The sequence below is a fragment of the Arabidopsis lyrata genome, assembly GCF_000004255.2.
Source record: "Arabidopsis lyrata subsp. lyrata unplaced genomic scaffold ARALYscaffold_1, whole genome shotgun sequence".
NCBI lineage: Eukaryota > Viridiplantae > Streptophyta > Magnoliopsida > Brassicales > Brassicaceae > Arabidopsis > Arabidopsis lyrata.
Genome location: NW_003302555.1, coordinates 24,402,819 through 24,423,713, shown reverse-complemented (window position 1 = coordinate 24,423,713; position 20,895 = coordinate 24,402,819). Strand labels below are relative to the sequence as shown.

The 20,895-nt window shown below is 33.8% G+C and overlaps 1 protein-coding gene and 1 long non-coding RNA gene across 2 annotated transcripts; both read right to left on the bottom strand.

Moving 5' to 3' along the window:
* Positions 1-12: 12 nt before the first annotated feature.
* LOC9330157 (polygalacturonase At1g48100) lies at positions 13-3,112 on the bottom strand. The gene is made up of 6 exons (XM_002891364.2): positions 2,481-3,112; positions 2,066-2,233; positions 1,831-1,875; positions 1,541-1,748; positions 1,364-1,445; positions 13-718 (listed from the first exon to the last, which is right to left on the bottom strand). The coding sequence occupies exons 1-6, from the start codon at positions 2,895-2,897 to the stop codon at positions 214-216; spliced, it is 1,425 nt and encodes a 474-aa protein (XP_002891410.1). The 5' UTR covers positions 2,898-3,112; the 3' UTR covers positions 13-213.
* Positions 3,113-16,055: 12,943 nt separating this feature from the next.
* On the bottom strand, positions 16,056-17,228 carry LOC110224924. The gene is made up of 2 exons (XR_002329380.1): positions 16,802-17,228; positions 16,056-16,242 (listed from the first exon to the last, which is right to left on the bottom strand). It is a non-coding gene; the product is annotated as an uncharacterized LOC110224924 (long non-coding RNA).
* Between the last annotated feature and the right edge of the window lie 3,667 nt (positions 17,229-20,895).

Genomic DNA, 20,895 nt, shown 5'->3' with positions numbered 1-20,895 from the left:
TAGACAAATAAAGATTTATAATGGACGAAAAATAATATAAGCCCATAGAGACAGCATAATGCTTAGAAATCTCATCGCACAAATAAGGCTTCCACTAAAAGGCCCTACAAGGGATGGCCCAATATACATACATACAACAACTAAAAAAAAGTTCAAACCTTATCCGTCCACGTGGCGCATTAACAACCATCCAGATTCACCGGAGAGATTCATTCAACAACTATAATTCGAATCATACGCTTCCTCCACCACCGGAGATCCACCAAGCAAACAATCAATCGGCGGGATCGTCAACGTTTCTTGAGTCCCATAAGCATTCCAACAAAACGGATCATCAACAAGCTCACCTTCCTCCGGCAATAACTCAACCTCCGACATTGTTATATTCGTACAAGCGACGGTATCGCTACATGCGAAATGAATCGGCGGACTTCTGACGTCGTAAGTGCCTTTGATGTTCCGATACTCGACGTCGAAGACTTTAACCGCCGATGTTTCGTTACGGCAATCTTTGGATTGGCAATAGTATTGGTCGACGATTATGCAATTGAGGACGTTTTCCATTTGGATGTTTTCGAAGAGGAGATTTGAGACGGATCCGGTGCCGCCTTGCCATGTTTTGACTCGGAGACCGTTATCGGAATCGCGAATCACGGTGTTTCGGACTGTTATGTTTGAAACGCAGGCTTGTGAATTGTGCACGCCTAAACTCCCAATGCTGCGTTTTGAGACATTTTAAGGGTTTTTTAGCGGTTAGAATGCTGCAATTCGCGTTTTGAAAACGGTGAAACAACTGACTAACTAAAAAAAAAAAAAAAAAACTAAACACCACAGAAAAAAGAAAATACATTTTTATATCTGAGAATTTTTAAAATTGACGTTTTCCAATAGTAAGAAGATCAGCTTAACGTGAACTATAATATAAATATAAATAAATAAATAAATAATTAGCTTAAACAAACTTCAGTTTTGAGTTTTTTTTTTTCCCCTTAGAACTAAATCTAAATCATACTCGTAAATTAGTAACCGACGACATTGCATGTTTACCCGTAAGTTAATTAGAATTTTGTATAGAAATGTTCATTCAATTTCGAAAATAAAATTTATGAATATGAATAACTTTTTTTATTATTAAAATCTAGCACCAAGTTCGATATTTTTTTGTCAACTAGTTCAAAAGTTCAATTTCCGGTGGATGGATCATTCAGCTAACATCCGTGATCCATGTAAAAACACAGACATCGCAATGGAATCAATTCGGGAAAAAATAAAATAAAATTAACGTTAATATTTGTATTTTTAATGAATTTTAGATGAAGAAAAAAAAAAGAAAAGATGAGGAAATAAATGAAAAGAGAGAAACCTGATCCCGTGACTAGGGCCACAAGTGACACCTTGAATGTCAACATCTGAGCAGCCAGTTCCAATCGAAATGCAATCGTCCCCTGTTATTTAATAATATTCTTAACCAAAGTTACAATTCATATACCAAAATGCATTATTGATACAAAAAAAATTAGTAAAAAAGACAAAACAGTACCGTTGCTAACGACAGAATTGTAGATGCCAACAGATCTTGTGTTTCCGAGATGAATACCATCTGTGTTTGGACTTAGTTTTGGTGACGATATTTGGATTTCGTTGATTAGTACTCCTTGACATCCGTCGAATTTCATGTGAAATTGTGGACTGTTTTGGATTCTTAATCCTTTCACTTCTATATTATTGCTCATGAAAAACCTAATCATCTATTAAGCAAAAAAAAAAAAAAAAAAAGGTTAGTACTAAACCAAATTTAACCGGTCTGATGGGTGGGTTCAATAGACTCACAGTCGGACTTGCACATGGTCCGGACGATGACGATCCGTCTGGACCCTGAAAAAGATAATAAAACACATAATCCAAATTATTTCATTTGACAAAAAGTATTTTGTCTTTAGGAATAACAATAGTATGGTTTCTTTGTCATGTGTTCTATTTTGTCACGGCCACGACTTATGAATTAATTAAGGGAAAATCATCAAATCTTTAATGTAAATTTACAACAAAATAGTAAATATTTTACCCTGTGGGGCTTGCAAGGTAGATCCCACCATTTTTGACCATTGCCTTCGACGGTGCCTTTGCCGGAAAATGTGATACCGTCGAGGCGGTAAAAAACCAACCACTGGTTTTTATCGTCTTTCTCTGGCCATTCTTCTGGTCCGTCCGGTGGCATCAACACTCCGTCCAACTTCACAATCCCAAAAAATAAAATTGATTTTTTTTTTACATACTATCAAATGAATATAATTTGAACATAAACTTCGTACCTTTTAATTATTATTATTATAGTGAATTATAAAAATTTATGGATGGATTTTTTAGATTATTATGGATGACTTTGATTAGAAGCGAGTGTAGGAGGGTCCAAAAATAAATAATGTCCAACATTTAATTTTTATTATTGTAAGAAGAAAAAACTTATTTTTGTGGGGCACCTGAAATACGAGTCCCGGTTTACATGGACCGGAGAAGATAGTGGAGGTGATTTTAAAAACGCCGCCTTCAGGTGCCAAAACGACGCCGGACTCAACGGCACAAGCCGCTTTCCATGCATTTTGAAACGCTACCGTATCGTTGCATGAACCATCACCCACTGCCCCAAACGACGTAACGTCAAAAACGCATGAGTCGGAATCTCCCGGAGCCGGGTTTGGATTCGGGTACGGGTCAGAGGGTACTTGATCAGGTGGATTGGCCGTTTCAAGAGGAGGAGGAGGCGGAGGAGGAAGAGGATGCGTTCGGCCGTGACGACTCTTGTGGTAATGGTATCTTCCTTGTGCCACGTAAGTGAAATGTCCGAAGAGGACAGTGGAGATTATGTAAATCACGAGAATGCCACTGAGACTGCGCATTGTTTAGCTTTGAGAAGAGAGAAATGGAGAAAGAGAAAGAGAATGTTTAGAGAGTTAGAGGAGTTTTGAGTGTGTTATATAGCAAGCAAGAACACAGAGAGACAATGGAGTTTGAAGTCTGTGGAGACGACACGTGTTTATTATTGGTTGGTTATGGAGTTCTATCTTTGTGTTGTTTTGGGCATGAGGTATTTTAAGAGACTTGTTGGTTTTAGTTACCAAATATTCTAATGTTTTTACGACTTGTCTTTTTCTCCATTCAATTTTTCTTTTAAGTTAGAAAAATTAATAATGTTTTCATCTATATCGAAATTTTGACTAATGTTTGGATTGATATATACTTATATGACTTCTGAATGGTCAAGTGAATGCATTTTTGAACATCAGTGTCAAAAACATAATAAAACAAATCGTTTTTAAGGATTTGTAGATTTTCAACTTAATTACCTTCTTGTGTATCGAGAAAATTCTTGATGTTTTTTTTTTTTTTTTTAGATCAATCTATTGTACTAGTATAGAGTGAAGTATGACTTTAGTCACTTTACCATAGTTAATTTTTAAACATAAGGTTGTATTCAAATCCTTATAACATTTTATTTAATATATTTATGTAATCACAATTGACTTTTTTTTTTATGTCAACGTTCAACATACAATATGAGTGTATGAGTGATATTAATTAATATTTTTTAACAATTAATTAAGTAGAGTTTATTATTTACTAAATGTTTTTCTATGTTGTGCTTAGCTTTGACGGGAATTGTTTTTAAATAATATGGGAGATACATGATATTTAAAAATGGTGGTAGAGAGAGACATTACCACGGTAGGTGTAAATATTTATCGTTATTTTTGGCACTATATATCGCATGGTCCAAGAGATCTCATGTTTCCTATGGTATAAGATCCAAATTTAAAATTAGACTAGATCATCATCCGTACTACACTATGAGTTGAATTTCATTTATTACAAAATTTATAAATTTTATATTTTAGAATAAAGTTGTGATATATTATAATAGTAAGTGAGAAAATAATATTTTTTGTCAGTCCCTATATATAATATTAGAATGAATATATTTTCCTTTTTTCTATAGTATTCAATTATAGATTTTTTTTTAAGATATGAAAACAGAAAATAAGATTATTTTTTAAAAAAATTAATATTGTTTGAACAATGAGTTAATTTATGTTAACAACCACAAAATGAGAGTGCATATAATTTAGTTAGAGCAAAAATCAAAATATCATAAATGAATCGTATCTAAAACGTTGATTATTTTGATTTACTTAAGAAAATTAGTTATTATTTTAAATTAATTTAGGAAATTATTTTTTCAAATTCTGATTCATTGGTTGTTGAAATAGAGATTTGTTTGAGCTAATTACGGAATTTACCAATTATTCACATAATCAAATATGTTATGAACATATATTTGGTATATAATAATACCAAATTCAATCCGTGTGTGGAGCCTATATTTTCATTTTACAATCCCTATGAAAATATTGCGGCACAATCTATTATTTATTATTTTCAAAATTGTTTGCAGAATCAAATTTTCAAATATTTAGAAGTGTCAAACCTTATTTAACTCATCTCATCATAAAATTTTAGAATGCCGTATGTTATAAGGATCATAACTTCTACCATAGAATACATTACATTTAACCCGCCGCCTACTATAAATATTTTTAAGGGATTTTGGTCGAATGTGCCATATACTTTAGCAAAACTTACAGAAATTGCCACAAAACATTTGTCTTTCCAAATGTGCCATAATGGTGGACAAGACTTTGAACCGAAAATTTTTGATAGACAAGAAATGTTGTCCACCTTTGAAACAACAGATTGAGAAGATATTTGGTAGACCAAAAATCTGGTCCACCTTTGAAACAACAGACTTTTGGTGGACAAGAATTCGAAACGATATACAAAAATTTGGGTAGACAAGAAATGTTGTCCATGATGGCACATTTGGAAAGATTTATGTTTTGTTGCATTTTTGCTAAGTTTTTGAAAAGTAAATGACACATTAGTTAGATTTCTCTATTTTAAACATATCTTTTAGAAAATCAAATTAATGTATTTATAATTTTTTTTATCTTTTTAATCTATTAAATATTTATGATATTCTTTAATATATTAAATTAAACTTTTTTAAAATGTTCCAAATTAAAATCTTTAAAAAAATTTATTGTAGTATGTAAAATTATGATTTTTTAAAAAAATGATACGAAATTAAATATAAATATTCAAATAGTTATAAGGATCATAACTCATTTTATAATATAATATATTATATTCAACCCGCCACCTATTATAAATATTTGTTTCAAAAAATCAAATTCGAGTATTTATACTTTATAAATTTTTGATCTATTATGTATTGATGATATTATAAGAAAAAGAATATATTACTCAAATATGAATTTTTGACCAGTTAAATTTGTTCTTTCATACATTGAATAATTTATATTCGTTTTTAAAAATTTAAATCTTGGTATATGAAGAAAAAAATTTACTTTTTTTTTTATTATATAGATGATATAATGATTTATTTATTTATAGAAATAGAATCATATAAAGATGATTAATAAAAAATTAATATGGTAAGTTAGATATTAAATCTTATATGTTCATTTTGATTGGTCATTTTTTTTAAATAAATTAATAATAGATTTTCTTTTTTGTAATTAACTTAAATTAATTAAATTGCATAAAATAGTATTTGAGTTGTTTATCTTTAATAAGTTGAATTAATTTACTCTATAAAATTTTATTTGTAATGATATTTTTAAATAAATTCTTACAAAGAAAAATGTTAATTAAAGGTAATTATAAATTGTACTCCCAAATAATAATAGAATAGGATGGTAGTTACAAAGTCATCCTAGTCTCCAAGCTTACGCTAATTTATCAGATCTGAAATTAACCTAAATATTAATTAAGCAAGTCAGTACAAGGTAGTAACCTTCATTACTCATCTCCGATCCCCATGCAAAAATACTGTGACGTTAACTTTTTTTTGTTGACATTATTGCCACGTTAACTTTATATGCAACCATATGATAAGCCTAACTGCCTAACGATAAGGGATATTAATGCGTGTGTGCGCCAGTGTTAAAGTCACTTTGTTCATCCTCTTTCTTCGTACTTCTATTGTTCAGAACATGATGACGTCACCGATCATGTTTATTTTTACATGGCCGACTTAAATTTTGTAGGCCATGCCTGCTTAAAGTTGTAAGTGTCAATAATAAATATATCATTTTGGTGAATATATATATATATATATATATATATATATATATATCATTCTATTTTTTTGTTTGTTGTCTGATTAAATACTGAAATTCTAATATTTTGATTGAATTATATCCAGATGAAATAGTTATATATATAAATGATTCTAATATCTTCATATCTCAATTCATTTAAAAGTTTTTTTTTTTGTTTTTTGAATAATTTTGAGTCTCTGTCCGTACATCCTCTCAGGTCACGGAGTAGAACATTTTAAAATTATTAGTAAAGAAGTTTTTTTTTTCTTCTAAAAATAAAAATTATGTCGAAGGTCTTCAGCTCCATTTGCAGATATATAAACATTTACATTTATTGATTGTAAAGTCGTCTTATGTGGTGGAAGAACAAGATGAATTCTCGTTAAAAGGTATATTTTTTTTGTCAATTTTTTTTTTTTTTTTTTTTTTTTTTTTTTTTTTTTAACCAGGTTGTCCGGGCCCCACCACTGGTGGTCCCGACTAGCACCGTGTTGGGCATTGCCCTCAAGTGTGGTCCTGGTGGCCTTACATACCGGGTTCACGTTATCTCATCGCTAAGGGCGTGGCAGTGGCTAAAAGATATTTAAATTCACAGTCGTCACTTGAGAAACTCATTATCAATCGATATATAGAATTTTTCAGTTCGATTCAAGAAAATCTAGAAATACCAAATGACTGATTTTGTGACGACAACGATTGATCAATCCTAATCCAAAACAATAACACAAATGCATGATTTGTATAGCTTCACCCTTTTTTGCTTCTTAAAATTGTACTTTAATTTGTGTAACACTAACTATGCCGACGCATGATATAGAAAAAGCAACATAATTTTATGAAACAATATAAATCGTTTTCATGTATAGTTTTATAAATTAAAAAAAGCAAGTGAAATAAATAATTGAGAAGCAAAAGATTGGAAATAGACAAATCTCGTGACACTTTGTTGTATTGTAGTTGAATATATTTCTTGTGGATGTTGAAGACGGATAGGAAAAAGTTGGGCGGGCTCCGGAAATGATCCGTTGGTTCCTAATGCTTCTAATAACGAGCAGTCTTAATTCCCACATTTATCTATTTTTCTTTTTGTTTGTAAACAAAATCATTTAATGTCGGCCAGAATCATCAAAAACATGTATATACATATTCACCAATTTATGTATAAAGATTAGAATTTTCGTAGTGGATGTAATCATGATATAAATACGCTAGACAGCGACATTATATTCTTCAAACGTACAAAGTAGTTTGTCCGTTAATTAATTGTTTTTATTCTAATTTTTCATTCTTCCTTTTTTTTGGGTTATGGACCATGGTGTACAAATTTCTATTATTTTTCATATTTTTTTCAATAATTAGAAGAATCTCATGCCAAAACCCAAACTAATTTCAAGAAGCCATAAAAATCAGAATTTTCTTGCTATTATTAGCACCTCCCTACAATGTCGAGAAGTAAGCACATAATACGATTATACGAATATCTATAATTTTGCACCCAAAAAAGATCCACTAATTAATCGATTGTTTGTCATCACAAATGAATATCTATTATTATGGATAAGGATCTGAGAAAGTTTGTTAAAGTAATTTTTCTCATTAGCTTGAAGAAGAAGAATTACATTGCTATTTATACAAGTATAAATCTGTACTAAACCGTATACTATTCACAATTAATTAAACCGGATAACCCAATCGGTATACTAATCCAATAGTCCCCCTCAAGATGTGCAGAAGATGTTCTGAATGCTCATCTTGGATTTTAAGTGTTCAAACTGATGCGGAAACAACGGTTTAGTAAGTATATCAGCCACTTGATCCTCAGTTCTGACATGAAGAGTCTTAAGAAGCCCCTGATCCAACCTTTCCCGAACCGTGTGACAATCTATTTCAATGTGTTTGGTCCTTTCATGGAAAACAGGGGTTGTTGCAATGTAAATGGCAGCCGTGCTATCGGAGAAGAGAACTGGAACTGCAGAAGAAGCAACTCTCAAGTCCTTAAGCAATGTGTGTAGCCATACCATTTCACAAGAAGCAAGAGCCAAAGCGCGATACTCTGATTCAGCAGAAGAGCGGGAAACAATGTGTTGCTTCTTGGAACGCCATGAAATCAAAGATGGACCAAGAAACATAGTAAAACCAGTAGTGGAACGTCTACTGTCAGGACATGTTCCCCAATCTGCGTCAGCAAAACCAGTAAGATGAAGATCCTCTGTTGCAGAATAAAACAACCCTTGGCCAACAGTGCCTTTGATATACTGAAGCACACGATACACTGCAGCAAGATGGGCAGTCCGAGGAGCAGAGGAGAATTGACAAAGCTTGTTAACTGCAAATGTGATGTCTGGTCTTGTAATTGTCAAGTACATCAACTTACCAACAAGCCTTCTATACATTTCTCTGTTTTCCAAAAGATCACCATCAGATTTAGAGAGTCTGACATTTGGTATCATAGGAACAGAAACTGGTTTGCAGCCAAGCATTCCTGTGGAGGCCAACAATTCTAAAGCATACTTTCTCTGACAAAGAGATATCCCTTCAGTATTGCGAGCAACCTCCAAACCCAAAAAATACTTCAATGGCCCGAAATCTCTGAGTTTAAAACACTCTTTCAAAGCATTGGTTAAAGAAGCTGCAGCTTAAGTACTAGTACTGGCTATGACAATGTCATCGACATAAACCAACACAACAACAAACTCATCCCCAATACCTTTCACAAACAAAGTGTGATCACCATGAGCCTTAAGAAAACCAAATGAGACTAAAGAGGCAGAGAATTTCTTAAACCATTGCCGAGAGGCCTGTTTCAGACCATAAATAGATTTCTTGAGTCTACAAACGGCATTAGATGGTAAGGAGTCCCCCTGTCTTGCTGCATATCCCTCTGGTAGTTTCATAAAAATCTCTTCTTCCAATTCTCCATTGAGAAAAGCATTAGAGATGTCAAGTTGAGTTAAAAACCATTTCTTAGAAGCAGATACCTTTAAGAGAAGCTTCACAGTAGCCATTTTGGCGACAGGAGAAAAAGTATCCGTATAATCCAATCCCTCCTTTTGAGTATATCCCTTGGCAACTAGGCGAGCCTTGTACCTTTCAAGACTTCCATCAGCATGAAATTTCAAAGTAAAGACCCATTTACAACCCACTGCCTTTTTCCCCGGAGGTAAAGAAGTGATTTCCCAAGTATTTGTAGATTCCATAGCACCAATCTCCTTATCAACTGCTTCACACCATTCCTTTGAATTCTGAGCCTCAAAGTAAGATTGAGGAATAGGAATTTTGGTAATGCTATTAACATAAGCAAGATGATCTGAAGAAATTTTGGAGTATGAAAGAGAAGAAGATATGGGATGATCAGTGTTATTTTGTAGGGAATAACAGTGGTAATCCTGCAAGTGTGCAGGACTCTTTCTATTTCTAGAGGAAGAAATTTCTGGTGGTAGAAGAGGAATAGATGGAGAAATTGATGGATTGATATTACCTGAGGACTCAGAATTCAGTGGTGTAAAAAACTCCAAATGTGCTTCTGCGGTACTGTTCTTTGCCAGGGGAAATATCTCTTCATGAAATATAACATTGCGAGAAATAAAAATCCTGTTAGATTCCAAATCCAAGAGTTTATAACCTTTGAAGCCAGCCGGATAGCCCAAAAACACACAAGCTCTAGCACGCGGTTGGAACTTGTTCCTCTGTTGTGTTGATGTTGATCCATAACAAAGGCAACCAAATGTCTTGAGCTGACTATAATCCGGTTTCTGACCTGTTAAAACTTCATGAGGAGTCTTGTTTGAGAGGAGCTGTGATGGTGTACGATTAATGAGGAACACAGCAGTCAAAACACAATCCCCCCAATAAGACAAAGAAACTTGAGATTGAAACAGAAGAGCACGAGCCACATTCAAAATGTGTTGATGTTTTCTTTCAACGACTGAATTTTGTTCAGGAGTTTCAGGGCAAGAATGATAAGAAACAATTCCCTTATCTTGGTAGAATTTGTTGAATTTTAGCTCAGGAGCATTGTCAGAACGAACTGCTTTAACCCTGACTCTATACTGATTCTCTACCATAGTAACAAATGCAGGAAATACTGAAACCACTTCACTTTTGGTTTTGAGTAAGTAAATCCATGTAGCACGAGAGTGATCATCAACAATAGTCAAAAAATAACGATATCTTTCAACTGTATCCACTGAAAAGGGTCCCCAGACATCAATGTGTAGCAACTCAAAAATATCTTTACAAACATTGTTCTGAGAAGTATAAGATAATTTCTTCTGTTTAGCCAAATGGCATATATGACAATAAGCTGCTCCTTTATTCTTGTGTCTGGTAGTTCCCAAAGCTGTAGAAATAGCATCCAAGCGAGAATAAGAGGGGTGTCCAAGTCTCTTGTGCCAAACACTAACATCCACCACCGCATTGACTGAGAGAGAAGCATTTGGGATGACTGTTGTGTCCAACACATAAAGATTGGCGACTCTCCTACCTTGACCAATTGTTAATCCCTTGATAGGATCCTGAATAGCACAAGAATGGGGATCAAAAACAACTCGGGAACCAAGATCATCAGTTAGAGAACTAATACTGATTAGGTTCAGTCTGAATTCTGGTATAAATAGAACATTCTTCAGATAAATTTCCTTGTTTATCTGAAGAGTTCCCACTCCACTGATTCTTATAGTCGGGCCTGTAGGGAGATTCACAGCACTAACAACAGAATTATCCAGAGTAGTAAACAAGGATTTATCATGGCACACATGATGTGTGGCGCCAGAATCAATTATCCAAGATTGATTGGATAGAGTATGTTTAGATACTGTAAGAATGCCAACAAAACAGTAAGTGGAAGGAGAAAAAGAGATACCAGAAGGAGCAATATCAGACTGAGAAGGACTAGCACCACTGTTACCAGAAGGAAGTTGAAGCTGAGAGCTAAAAAGAGCAATGAATTGTTGTAGTTGATCTTTGGAGAGATTACCAACTAAACTGTCCAAATTAGCATGAGTTGCTTCAGGTGTAGCAGATAAGGCAACTTGTGCAGCAACAGGCTGAGATTTCTGATTCTTCTCTGGAGTACGACTTTTAGGAATGAATCCAGGAGGAAAACCATGCTTTTTGTAGCATCTTTCAGCAATGTGACCAACACGATTGCAATAAGAACAAATTGGACGTCCTTTATTAGGTCCAGAGGTAACATAACAGATTGCTGGTTCAGACAGAGATGAAGAAACAGAGGGATTAACACTCTCAGACATCTGAAATGCAGCCGGAGGAGTAGGAATATTGGAGAATCCTCTTTGACTGTCATCCTGATCAAGAATGTTGTAGACCTCTGCAAGGCTAGGAAGTACTTTCTTCATGATAATCTGTCTCCTAATGATAGAATAAGAATCACTGAGACCTGCGAGGAACTTTACAATCTTAGCTCTCTCTGCCTTCAGTTGCAGACGAGTAGCTTTGCCACAAGTGCATGGAGCATCAGGTTCATCAGTACTTTCCAAGTTAGCCCAAAGGGTCTTCAGAGTAGTGTAATACTCAGAAAGGGACATGGATCCTTGACGGAGATCCTGAATCTCTTGAGTTAGATTAAATGTTCTCGGAAGATTAGTACGATGAAACCTACCATACAAGTCTTGCCAGATATCAACAGCATCATTCAATCTGAGGATACTGCGATAGATCTGAGGGGAAACAGAGTTCAATAGCCAGGACTTTACCATGCTATTACATCGTGACCAAAGACGAAAGTTAAGATCAGATTCTAAGGGACGAGGCAGAGAACCATCGATAAACCTAATCTTATTCTTAGCATCTAAGGAAATAAGCATCGCAGCACGCCAATCATCATAGTTAGTATCATCAAGATGGAGAGAGATGATTGTCAAACCTGGATGATCAGCGTGGTGCATATAAAAGGGAGACTGACTTGGATCGGAAGAATCTGACATCACCACAGCTCGCGAAGCTCCAGAAGCTTGAGAAGTAGCAGCTGGAGGAGTATCCGGAGGAGACCTGGCGATGACAGTCGATCGAGTCATTTTCCGAGCTGGAACCGAAGGAGAGTTGGCTGCAGTCTTCGATTTCACTGGCCTGCGAACAACACTCTTCTTAAACACCATTGTGAGATGAAATCAATCGAGAAAAGAAGCTTAGATTGAGATCAACAATGGCGAAAAAATCAGATCTGAGATCTGGATGGCTCTGATACCATATTATGGATAAGGATCTGAGAAAGTTTGTTAAAGTAATTTTTCTCATTAGCTTGAAGAAGAAGAATTACATTGCTATTTATACAAGTATAAATCTGTACTAAACCGTATACTATTCACAATTAATTAAACCGGATAACCCAATCGGTATACTAATCCAATATCTATAATCAATATGAACATAAATATACAATTCATTTGTAATCGACATAAACATATGTAGTCCTACTAAAAAAACAAAAAATAGTCGAAGCCATTATTCCCAAAAGTTATTTAGTTATTTGATTAGAATGAGAAACAAAATTTAAAGCTTTGATCAGTCTTTTTATTTTTTTCGTCTCTATATGTCACATGTATCTCTCACGGGTCGTGCTTAACACTTATTACCAAAAGGATTTGTTGAGTGATGAACTGATGATGGCTTGTGGCTCAACTTAATACCACGTGGAAGTATCTCCAAATCGCGACACGTGGTTGTTCCAAATCTAAATGCCGCAAACTGTGAAAGATATTCCAAGTTACATCAAACTTTTTGTGTGTACATTTATGTCTTTGTGACAGCACGTAAAATAATATACACATTTTATTTTTGATTTCTTATAAATGTTTTGCTGGTAACCATATTTTCTGCTACAAAACATAAAGCTAATAATTTATAGCAACGATAAATGGTTTCGACCATTTCGTACGCATTTTAGGTCTTATATAGGTATGGTTATATATGGCATTTGGTTTTGTGTTTATTGGAGATTAAAGATATAAGTGTTGTTGTGTGGACGACTGGACGGTATACCACGACTAACATTATCCTTTGTTTTCATTTTTTAAAAAAATTACATACGTGACCATTTAATTGGCAGCAAGCACTAACGAGTGTACATCATAACGAGATAAATCACCGAATCGTGATCATCAAATGGCCTTTATTTCCCAGCTACCAAACGTTGTGAATAAAAGTAGAAAGTTGTTGCATATATATAGTTTATAAAATATATACTTTTGCTAGATCTATAATCACTCAAACGTCATGGACATAGACTATAGTTTACGAAAAATCCTACGTAACATAAAGATTGTATATGACATAAAATTGGGAAAATGTTGGATCGCCACGTGTTCATGGTTCTCAAAACTCACGGGCTTATGAATGTTGTTCCAGAGATGCGTCACGGGTTGGTGGATTTTTAGGTTAATGATCTATTCATAACGTTGAGATTTGATTTGATGCTTAGTAATGATTTAAAAGATTCATTATTTTTATTGTGATTTGGACGGCTTGGCGACAATGTTCACGCTCGGTAAGACAGTGAAAGAAACCCAAAGGTTCTTGTCTGCTTCGTGGATGTTTAGTTATTTGCTTCTTACTAATTAACATATTTGTAAGTGTTGAGAAAGAAAAAAAAAACATATTTGTAAGAATGTGGTAAAGCTCAGATTCGTTCTATAGTTTAGGAAAAGTGTTGTAGGAAGTCCTTTGGTAAATATGTCCAGGTATTGAAGTTCTAGTTGGACATGGAGTACTCGTATTTTCCCAAGAACAATTTGCTCGAGGACAAAGTGAATGTTAATGTGGATATGCTTTGTTTGTTGGTGTTTGACCGGATTCGATAATATGTAAGTTGCATCAGAGTATGCAACAATGAGTGTTGGTGGAGAGCGAGATAGTTAAAGGCCGAGAGAAATCATAGATTTGATATTATAGAGGATACTTTAAGTACTTGAAATAGATCCCCGACAGTCATGTACAATATGATGTATGAAATACTTTAAACTTGTTTCGATGTGTATGTTTTTTTTTTTTTTTTTTTTTTTTTTTTTTTTTGAAAACGTGTATGTTTTTTTAACCAAATTATTTTTAACAAAAGTGCCATCTTCTACACTTTCATTTTCTTAAATGCCATTAAAAAAACTAGTAATAGCAAATGCCATTTCTCTTAAACGAAAAGACCAAAATACCTTTGTTTTATGTTATAGAGATGGACGATTTGACAGCTCTGTTGAGCATTAACTCACTCTCCAACTCAGCATTGTAAGAGCATCAGCAGCTAGGTTGCATAGAATCAGAAGCGGGTACGCGGAAGTGAAGCGTTTGGAAACGTGGAAGCGATTTTTATAGAAATTATAGAAAGTGGGTACGTGTTGGAAACGTATATAAAAATTAATATATATATATATATACATTTTTTTTTGTCATCCGAAATTAATTAGAACTCAAAAGAGCCATTCCTGTGGAATGTTGTATATATATATACATATATAATAAACATTAAACATTATATCATATAAAAAATTATAATTAACATACAAATCTAATACATAAATTCTAAATATCTCTCTATATTTAAAAATCAAATAGTGTACGTTTACAATAGAGAAAAGTCAAATAGTTCAAAGTCAAAAATTTAAGATCATTCTTCATTCTCATTTTACTAATTCCATCAAATAAAATTGTTTTAATTTTTTTTTACCAATAAAAACATCATCAAACTCAAATTTCTCAAAATTAATTTAATTCAATTAATCATTTCAACATCTTTCTAATAAATGATCCATGCTGCTATTATTTTTCTAACTATGATATTTTAAAAAATAAAATACAAAATTAGTATGCAAAATTAGTTTTGGTTTTTCTTTTGTTGTATAAAAAAACTATCAAACCTAATTTCATATTTCTTATTTATTTTGTGACATCAAATTTTTTAAATGGAATCGCAAGCTTCCAAAATAGAATCGTAAGCTTCCAAGGAGCTTCCAAAATGAATTTTTTAGAAGCGTTATGGAAGCGAGATTCCGAAAGCTTCCGAGAGCTTCCGATTCCGACTAAGATTCCGAAGCGGGAAGCGGACGTCCGACGAAGCTTCCGTGCTTCCTAGATCAGCAGTGGTACATCTCTTTAAGAGATGTTGATAATATATTTCTTAAGAGATGTTGATAATATATTTATTATTATTTTTGTTCAAGAGAGAGAGATTTGGTTATTAGTGGAGAAAGAGAGAGGAGAGAGTGAGAGATAGATTTTGTCACGTGGGACTAACAACCGGGGTGTAAGTTCACACCCTTATTTCGATTCTCAGACAACTTTTGCAATAAAACATGTTATTTTATTACTTACACCTGTGTATCGAGTACGCCATTGCGTATGGTCTAATACATACAAAATTCAAATGAAAGTTATTTGTAATATTTTATAATAATATGTAAGAGTTCTATTTAGTTTATATTTTAGAGAAACACTCAATCGTCTCCGTTGAAGATCTTCTTCTTCATCACCTCTGAAGAAAACATAAGCGAAATCGTGGGAGGCTAGGTTTTAGTTTTTTTTTTGTTGTTGTAAGTTCATCCTTTGACAATTCGTAAACTATATTTTTTTTATTTTTGTCGTCCACGACTTTATAAATTTTTGGACCACTTTTATCTATTTCAATGGACCAGTCTGTTTTGATGTTCATGCAACTTTAACGTTATGTTTCGTCGATTACACTTTTGTCCACGACCTGCAGTTACAATTAACATTGTTACAACATCATTAATAACGATATAAGAGCATGAATATCGGTTGGTTCTTAACCTTGGATCTTAACAATTGTTTATATTAAAATTCTCTTATTTCTAAGCTAAGAACAAATGAAGAATATCTATAAAAAAAAGTCCTCCAATGGTTAAGAGTAAGTTCAAAAAAAATTCAAATTTTGTATTTAGATGTCTTTCACTACAAGAAACCATATATACAAGTATTTTTATACATTCATAGAAAGGAGTAGAAGATGTACAATCATTCATTCATTTTAGCTTTGGTTCCGATACTTACGAAAATTAAACAAACACAAGTTATCCGATGCTTGACAGAGAGACCAAACCTGAAAAACAAACATAAAACTCATTCAAAACACCAAACCAATAAACTGATTCTGTTTTGCCAAAATTAAACAAACACAAATGTCAACATGTAACTGAAGCATGAAATAGAATAACATCTCAAAAACCATCTCTCTAGACATTGTCTCTCCTCTCGGGATTTGACATTGATATTTCTACAAAGAGAGTGCCCCCAAAAATTGAATGGTAGTATTTGTTCTAACGAAAAACAAACATCTGCTAGGTAATTACTACTATTTGAAAAAAAATCAGAAGTGACAAATTAGTTTGCTATGCTGATATTTCCAATTAAATGGAAACAAATGGATCAATAACGAATCCCCAAGCTTTTAACATCATATGAACCCTAATTTTTTTTAAAACTTTCTGCTAACAAAATTCAACCCTAATTTGGTTTGAAAACGACATGCAAACATCATAGAACACTAATTTTGATACGGTCAATTCCCAATTGTAAAAAGCCCTAATTTTTGACAGATCCATAAACCCTAATTTTTGAAAGATGCAGTGAAAACAGAGAGAAATCAAAGAGTTTCGTACCATTTCTCCTGCAGATGATGATACAGAAGGATCAAAAATGCAATCCCCACTCATTTCACCTCTCAATTCGACGAAGGAAGCTGAGTGGCAGAGATTTCTCCGGCGGAAGTTGCGAGAATTTGACGGAGAGTGAGACGACAACGGAGAGTAGAGATAACGATTGCTCATACACGAAATTCCTCCCAAGAGCTACTCTCAATTCGACGAATCAAGCCGTCGGAGAGATGAAATCGTCTTTGTTTCGTGAAAGGGAGGGAGAGGGGGAGAGAAAGAGAGATGAAAGAAATCTCAGAGAAAATAAAACACGGGCCAAAACTTGACACGTGGACAGTTCTTAGCTTTAATTTTGAGGCTTAACTAAGCCCCGTTTCTTAACATTAAGCATGGTTTTTCATTAAATTTTGAGCTAAGATTTTCTTAAGAACACTATTAGCCACCCCCGTTAATGGTGGTCTAAAGATATCCTAGTCCACGAGCTCTGATCCATCCGTTGATGCCGTTTTTTAGTTTTGATAAACTGGCTATCTTGCTTGTCTAAGATTGTAAACAAGCTAAACCAAAGATTATGTTGTTCATAAACGAATATAAAATCTGGTCCACGATAAGCACACCTTTGTCTTCAATTAAACACCATTTATGTTGTTCATAAACGAATATAAAATCTGGTCCATGAAATTAACCAGAGATTTCAATCTTTTTCTGGTAAAACTAATCTTTATTTTATTTTTATTTTTAATAATAATATTTTATCCACAATAAATGCTATTGTACATTTTAGCCCAAAATGTCAGATATGTCACACATCATCCATCGTTTTTCATTCCATATATTAGAAGGACATATATGTCTTTTACATGTGCCACAATCAAGCAGAATGACCTGTTTCAGAAAGGAGTTTTCTAAAATGGCAATTAGAAAAACTAAAACTCATTTTCAGGGCACTATTGACAAAAATCCCAAATTTATATTCACTGCTAGCCAAAAGTACTTTGGACAATGGGCTATGCTGGCTCAATCTATTAAGCTTTTTGGGCTTGTATCCACCTAAGATCTTATCTTGGTTGTATTTGCTAATTGTCTTGTGCTATTTAAGAAGATTATATATTTTGTTCACATAGAAAAATTGACCTGTGCTTTTGAGATTTTTGGGTTCGATCTCAGTTTTTAAATATTTGTTAGTACTCTACTATGATTCTACGTAAGAACCAAGAAGACATGAGTATGATATAAGTATAACCCTTTTTGTTTCTTTAAAATCATTGTTGTTTAGTTTATCGTACCAAGCAGCCCCGGCCCAATATATTTGGGAGCCTTAGGCCATGCGCAGTGGGGCAAGCGTTCGGGTGTTAGTCGTCGGGTGTAGGTATTAACAAAAGAAAAAAATTGTCTCTCTCTTCACACTCGGGTGTAAAACACACTCTCTCTCTTTCTTTCTCTCTCTCTTTTCTCTCTCACTTTAAATTATAAAAAAATCTTACACCCCCCTCACACTTACACCACTGCGGATGGTCTTAGGGTAAAATTTTTTTGGCCTAATATTATATATAAAGAGAAAATTTATTTAATTTTTTTAAAATTTGCAGATTTTTATAATGAAAATTGTTATTTTAAAAATTTTGGGCCTTTTTATATATATTTTTATAAAAAAATTAGGCATCTTAAAATATAATTCTCATATTAATAATATAAAAAAAAATTATTTGGGCCTTTTCTACATGTAATTTTTTTTTTTAAAAGCCCCAGACCGTCGCACCTCCACCCCACCCTATAACCCGGGGCTGGTACCAAGTGTTTGAAAATTTTATATATTTGTGGTTAAAATTAAACGTATTATATTCCCATGTCTCTTTTGTGTTCTTTTACAGAAACATCATTTTGAGTAACTTAAAAACAGAGGAAAAATAAGAAGAAATGGTAAAAAGAGCCATAAACTTAAACAATCCACATTACATACAATGACACATGCACACATGACTATCGAAGAGAGGGATTATGAAACTCTCCAAACCATAGAGTGATTAGGAAGGTATCTTGTTTATGAACTTGAGCTTAAAGTTGACGAGCAATCGTGACTCGAGGAATCCTGGGCGATCAAGACCTGCCAACTTGCATCTCATAATTTGCTAAATCTCTCTCACCAAAAGTGAGTAATGTTGGCCTGTTGGGAGATAAAAGAGTGTTAAGGAGCATTCCTCTCTTTAGTTCTTACTCGGTAGCTTTGAGGATGGTCTTGCAAATAATAGCTATACTTGAGGTTCATTATAGGAGCTTTGATCCACACTAGTATTTTCACTGGCTAGAGACAGATTTGATATAACAAATAGGGACATCCACACCGCTTTGGAGTAGTCAACTAATCACAATGGACGCATAGTTAATTTACATATATCCCGAATACCGAGTTACAGAGTAAACATGATAGAGGGACATTCAATCCTCAACTATGAATGCGATCCTCTAGTAGGTATCCGCTCTTAGAGAAGTACTCTATTTTTTTTTTTTTTTTTTGAGTTTTCAACGATTTGAGAATCAATTTGTTTGGTTCAAAAACATACTACTTTGCCACACACATCACATATTGTTATGAAGGTTTACATGTAGTCATTGTAATATTTAGAAGAAGTGGATCGGACGAGTTAAAGGCTGTGGTCTAAAACTTGAAATAAAGGATCTTAGGATGCAAAATCGAACTACGTATATCCAAAATCATGAACATGATAATTCTTGTTCCACCCTTATGTTTCATAAAGGTGAAAAAAACTTGTACGTGGTCACTAATTTAATGTTATTTCGTAGTTTTAAACTTTTGAACATATAACTAAAAATTTAGTGTTTATATTTGGATATCAGGTTAGGAATGTTCCTTTTTAAAGCTTTTCATTGTGTATTAGCTATTAGATTATCACTTTCTTGTAGTACTTAGACCATCCTCAATGGTTTAGATACTTTATAGAGTATCTTAACAATATTTACATAATATCTTTAATATAATTTAATTATTGAATTAAATTTGAAGTTGTTAAACATAATTAAGGCAATCAAAAATAGACAATGGTAAGTAGCCCTGGGACTTCGGTAAGAACCGATCAAACCGACCCGAGGAACCCAAAATTTTCGGTTATCGGGACAGACCGAATTGAGGAGACCAAACCGAACGGAATCAATTATTTGGGGGGTCGGTTTTTGGGTCGGATCGGTTCGGTAATCGGCCCGATCGGTTTTATGTAACCCATTAGCAATATTAGGTTTTATGTAGCCCATTAGCAATATTAAGCCCATTCGCAGCAGACCTATATAAGCCTAATCCTAAGACATTAACCCTAATTTCATTTCTCTTCTTCTTCGCCTTTGCCGCATGCAAAACAGAGAGTGGAATCCTAAACCCTAATCTCATCAGTTTTCATCCTTATTCTCTGATCTAAACATCATCTCATCTTCCTAGCTTCATCAATTCATCATCTTCTACACTTCTACATCTTCATACCCTCGTGATTCTACTCCCATTTCTCCGAAATTCAACCCGTAACCGAGAAAGTGTTAGAGGTTAGCTCTTCATTCTTCTTGGTAGCTAATAAGCTAATGTCGATTTGCTAATATCTGGATGATTAATTGGGATTCAAAACCCTAATGTTACTCAAATCTTCGATTGTGAGAATGTTAGGGTTTTGGATTCCATTGTTCATCCAGAAATTTAGGGTTCGACCTTTGTTATACTTGAAAGTCATTGATTATAGATTGTATGACTGAACCTCTTTTGTTTATACTTTGTTTATGTATTCTGTAGATGCCAGAAGAGGAGAACGTGAACGTCGGAAAAGATACTGAACCTCCTGTTCAACCTCAGACGACAGAAGAAGTTGAAAGTGATGTAACTGGGCAGAAACGTCCAAGGCCTACCTCTGGTGGTGATAAGCCACCCAAACCCCGGAAGAAGTATGCAAAAGAGCTCCTATTTGTTGAAGTTTTGAAACCTCATGATTAAAGACATCGAAAAGATTCGTAGCATTTGTCTAAATATCTTGGAATCTTACTAAATAAGATTTTGTTTCAAAGTGGATATATATTTATGACCCCCTAACAATAGACTCAAGTAA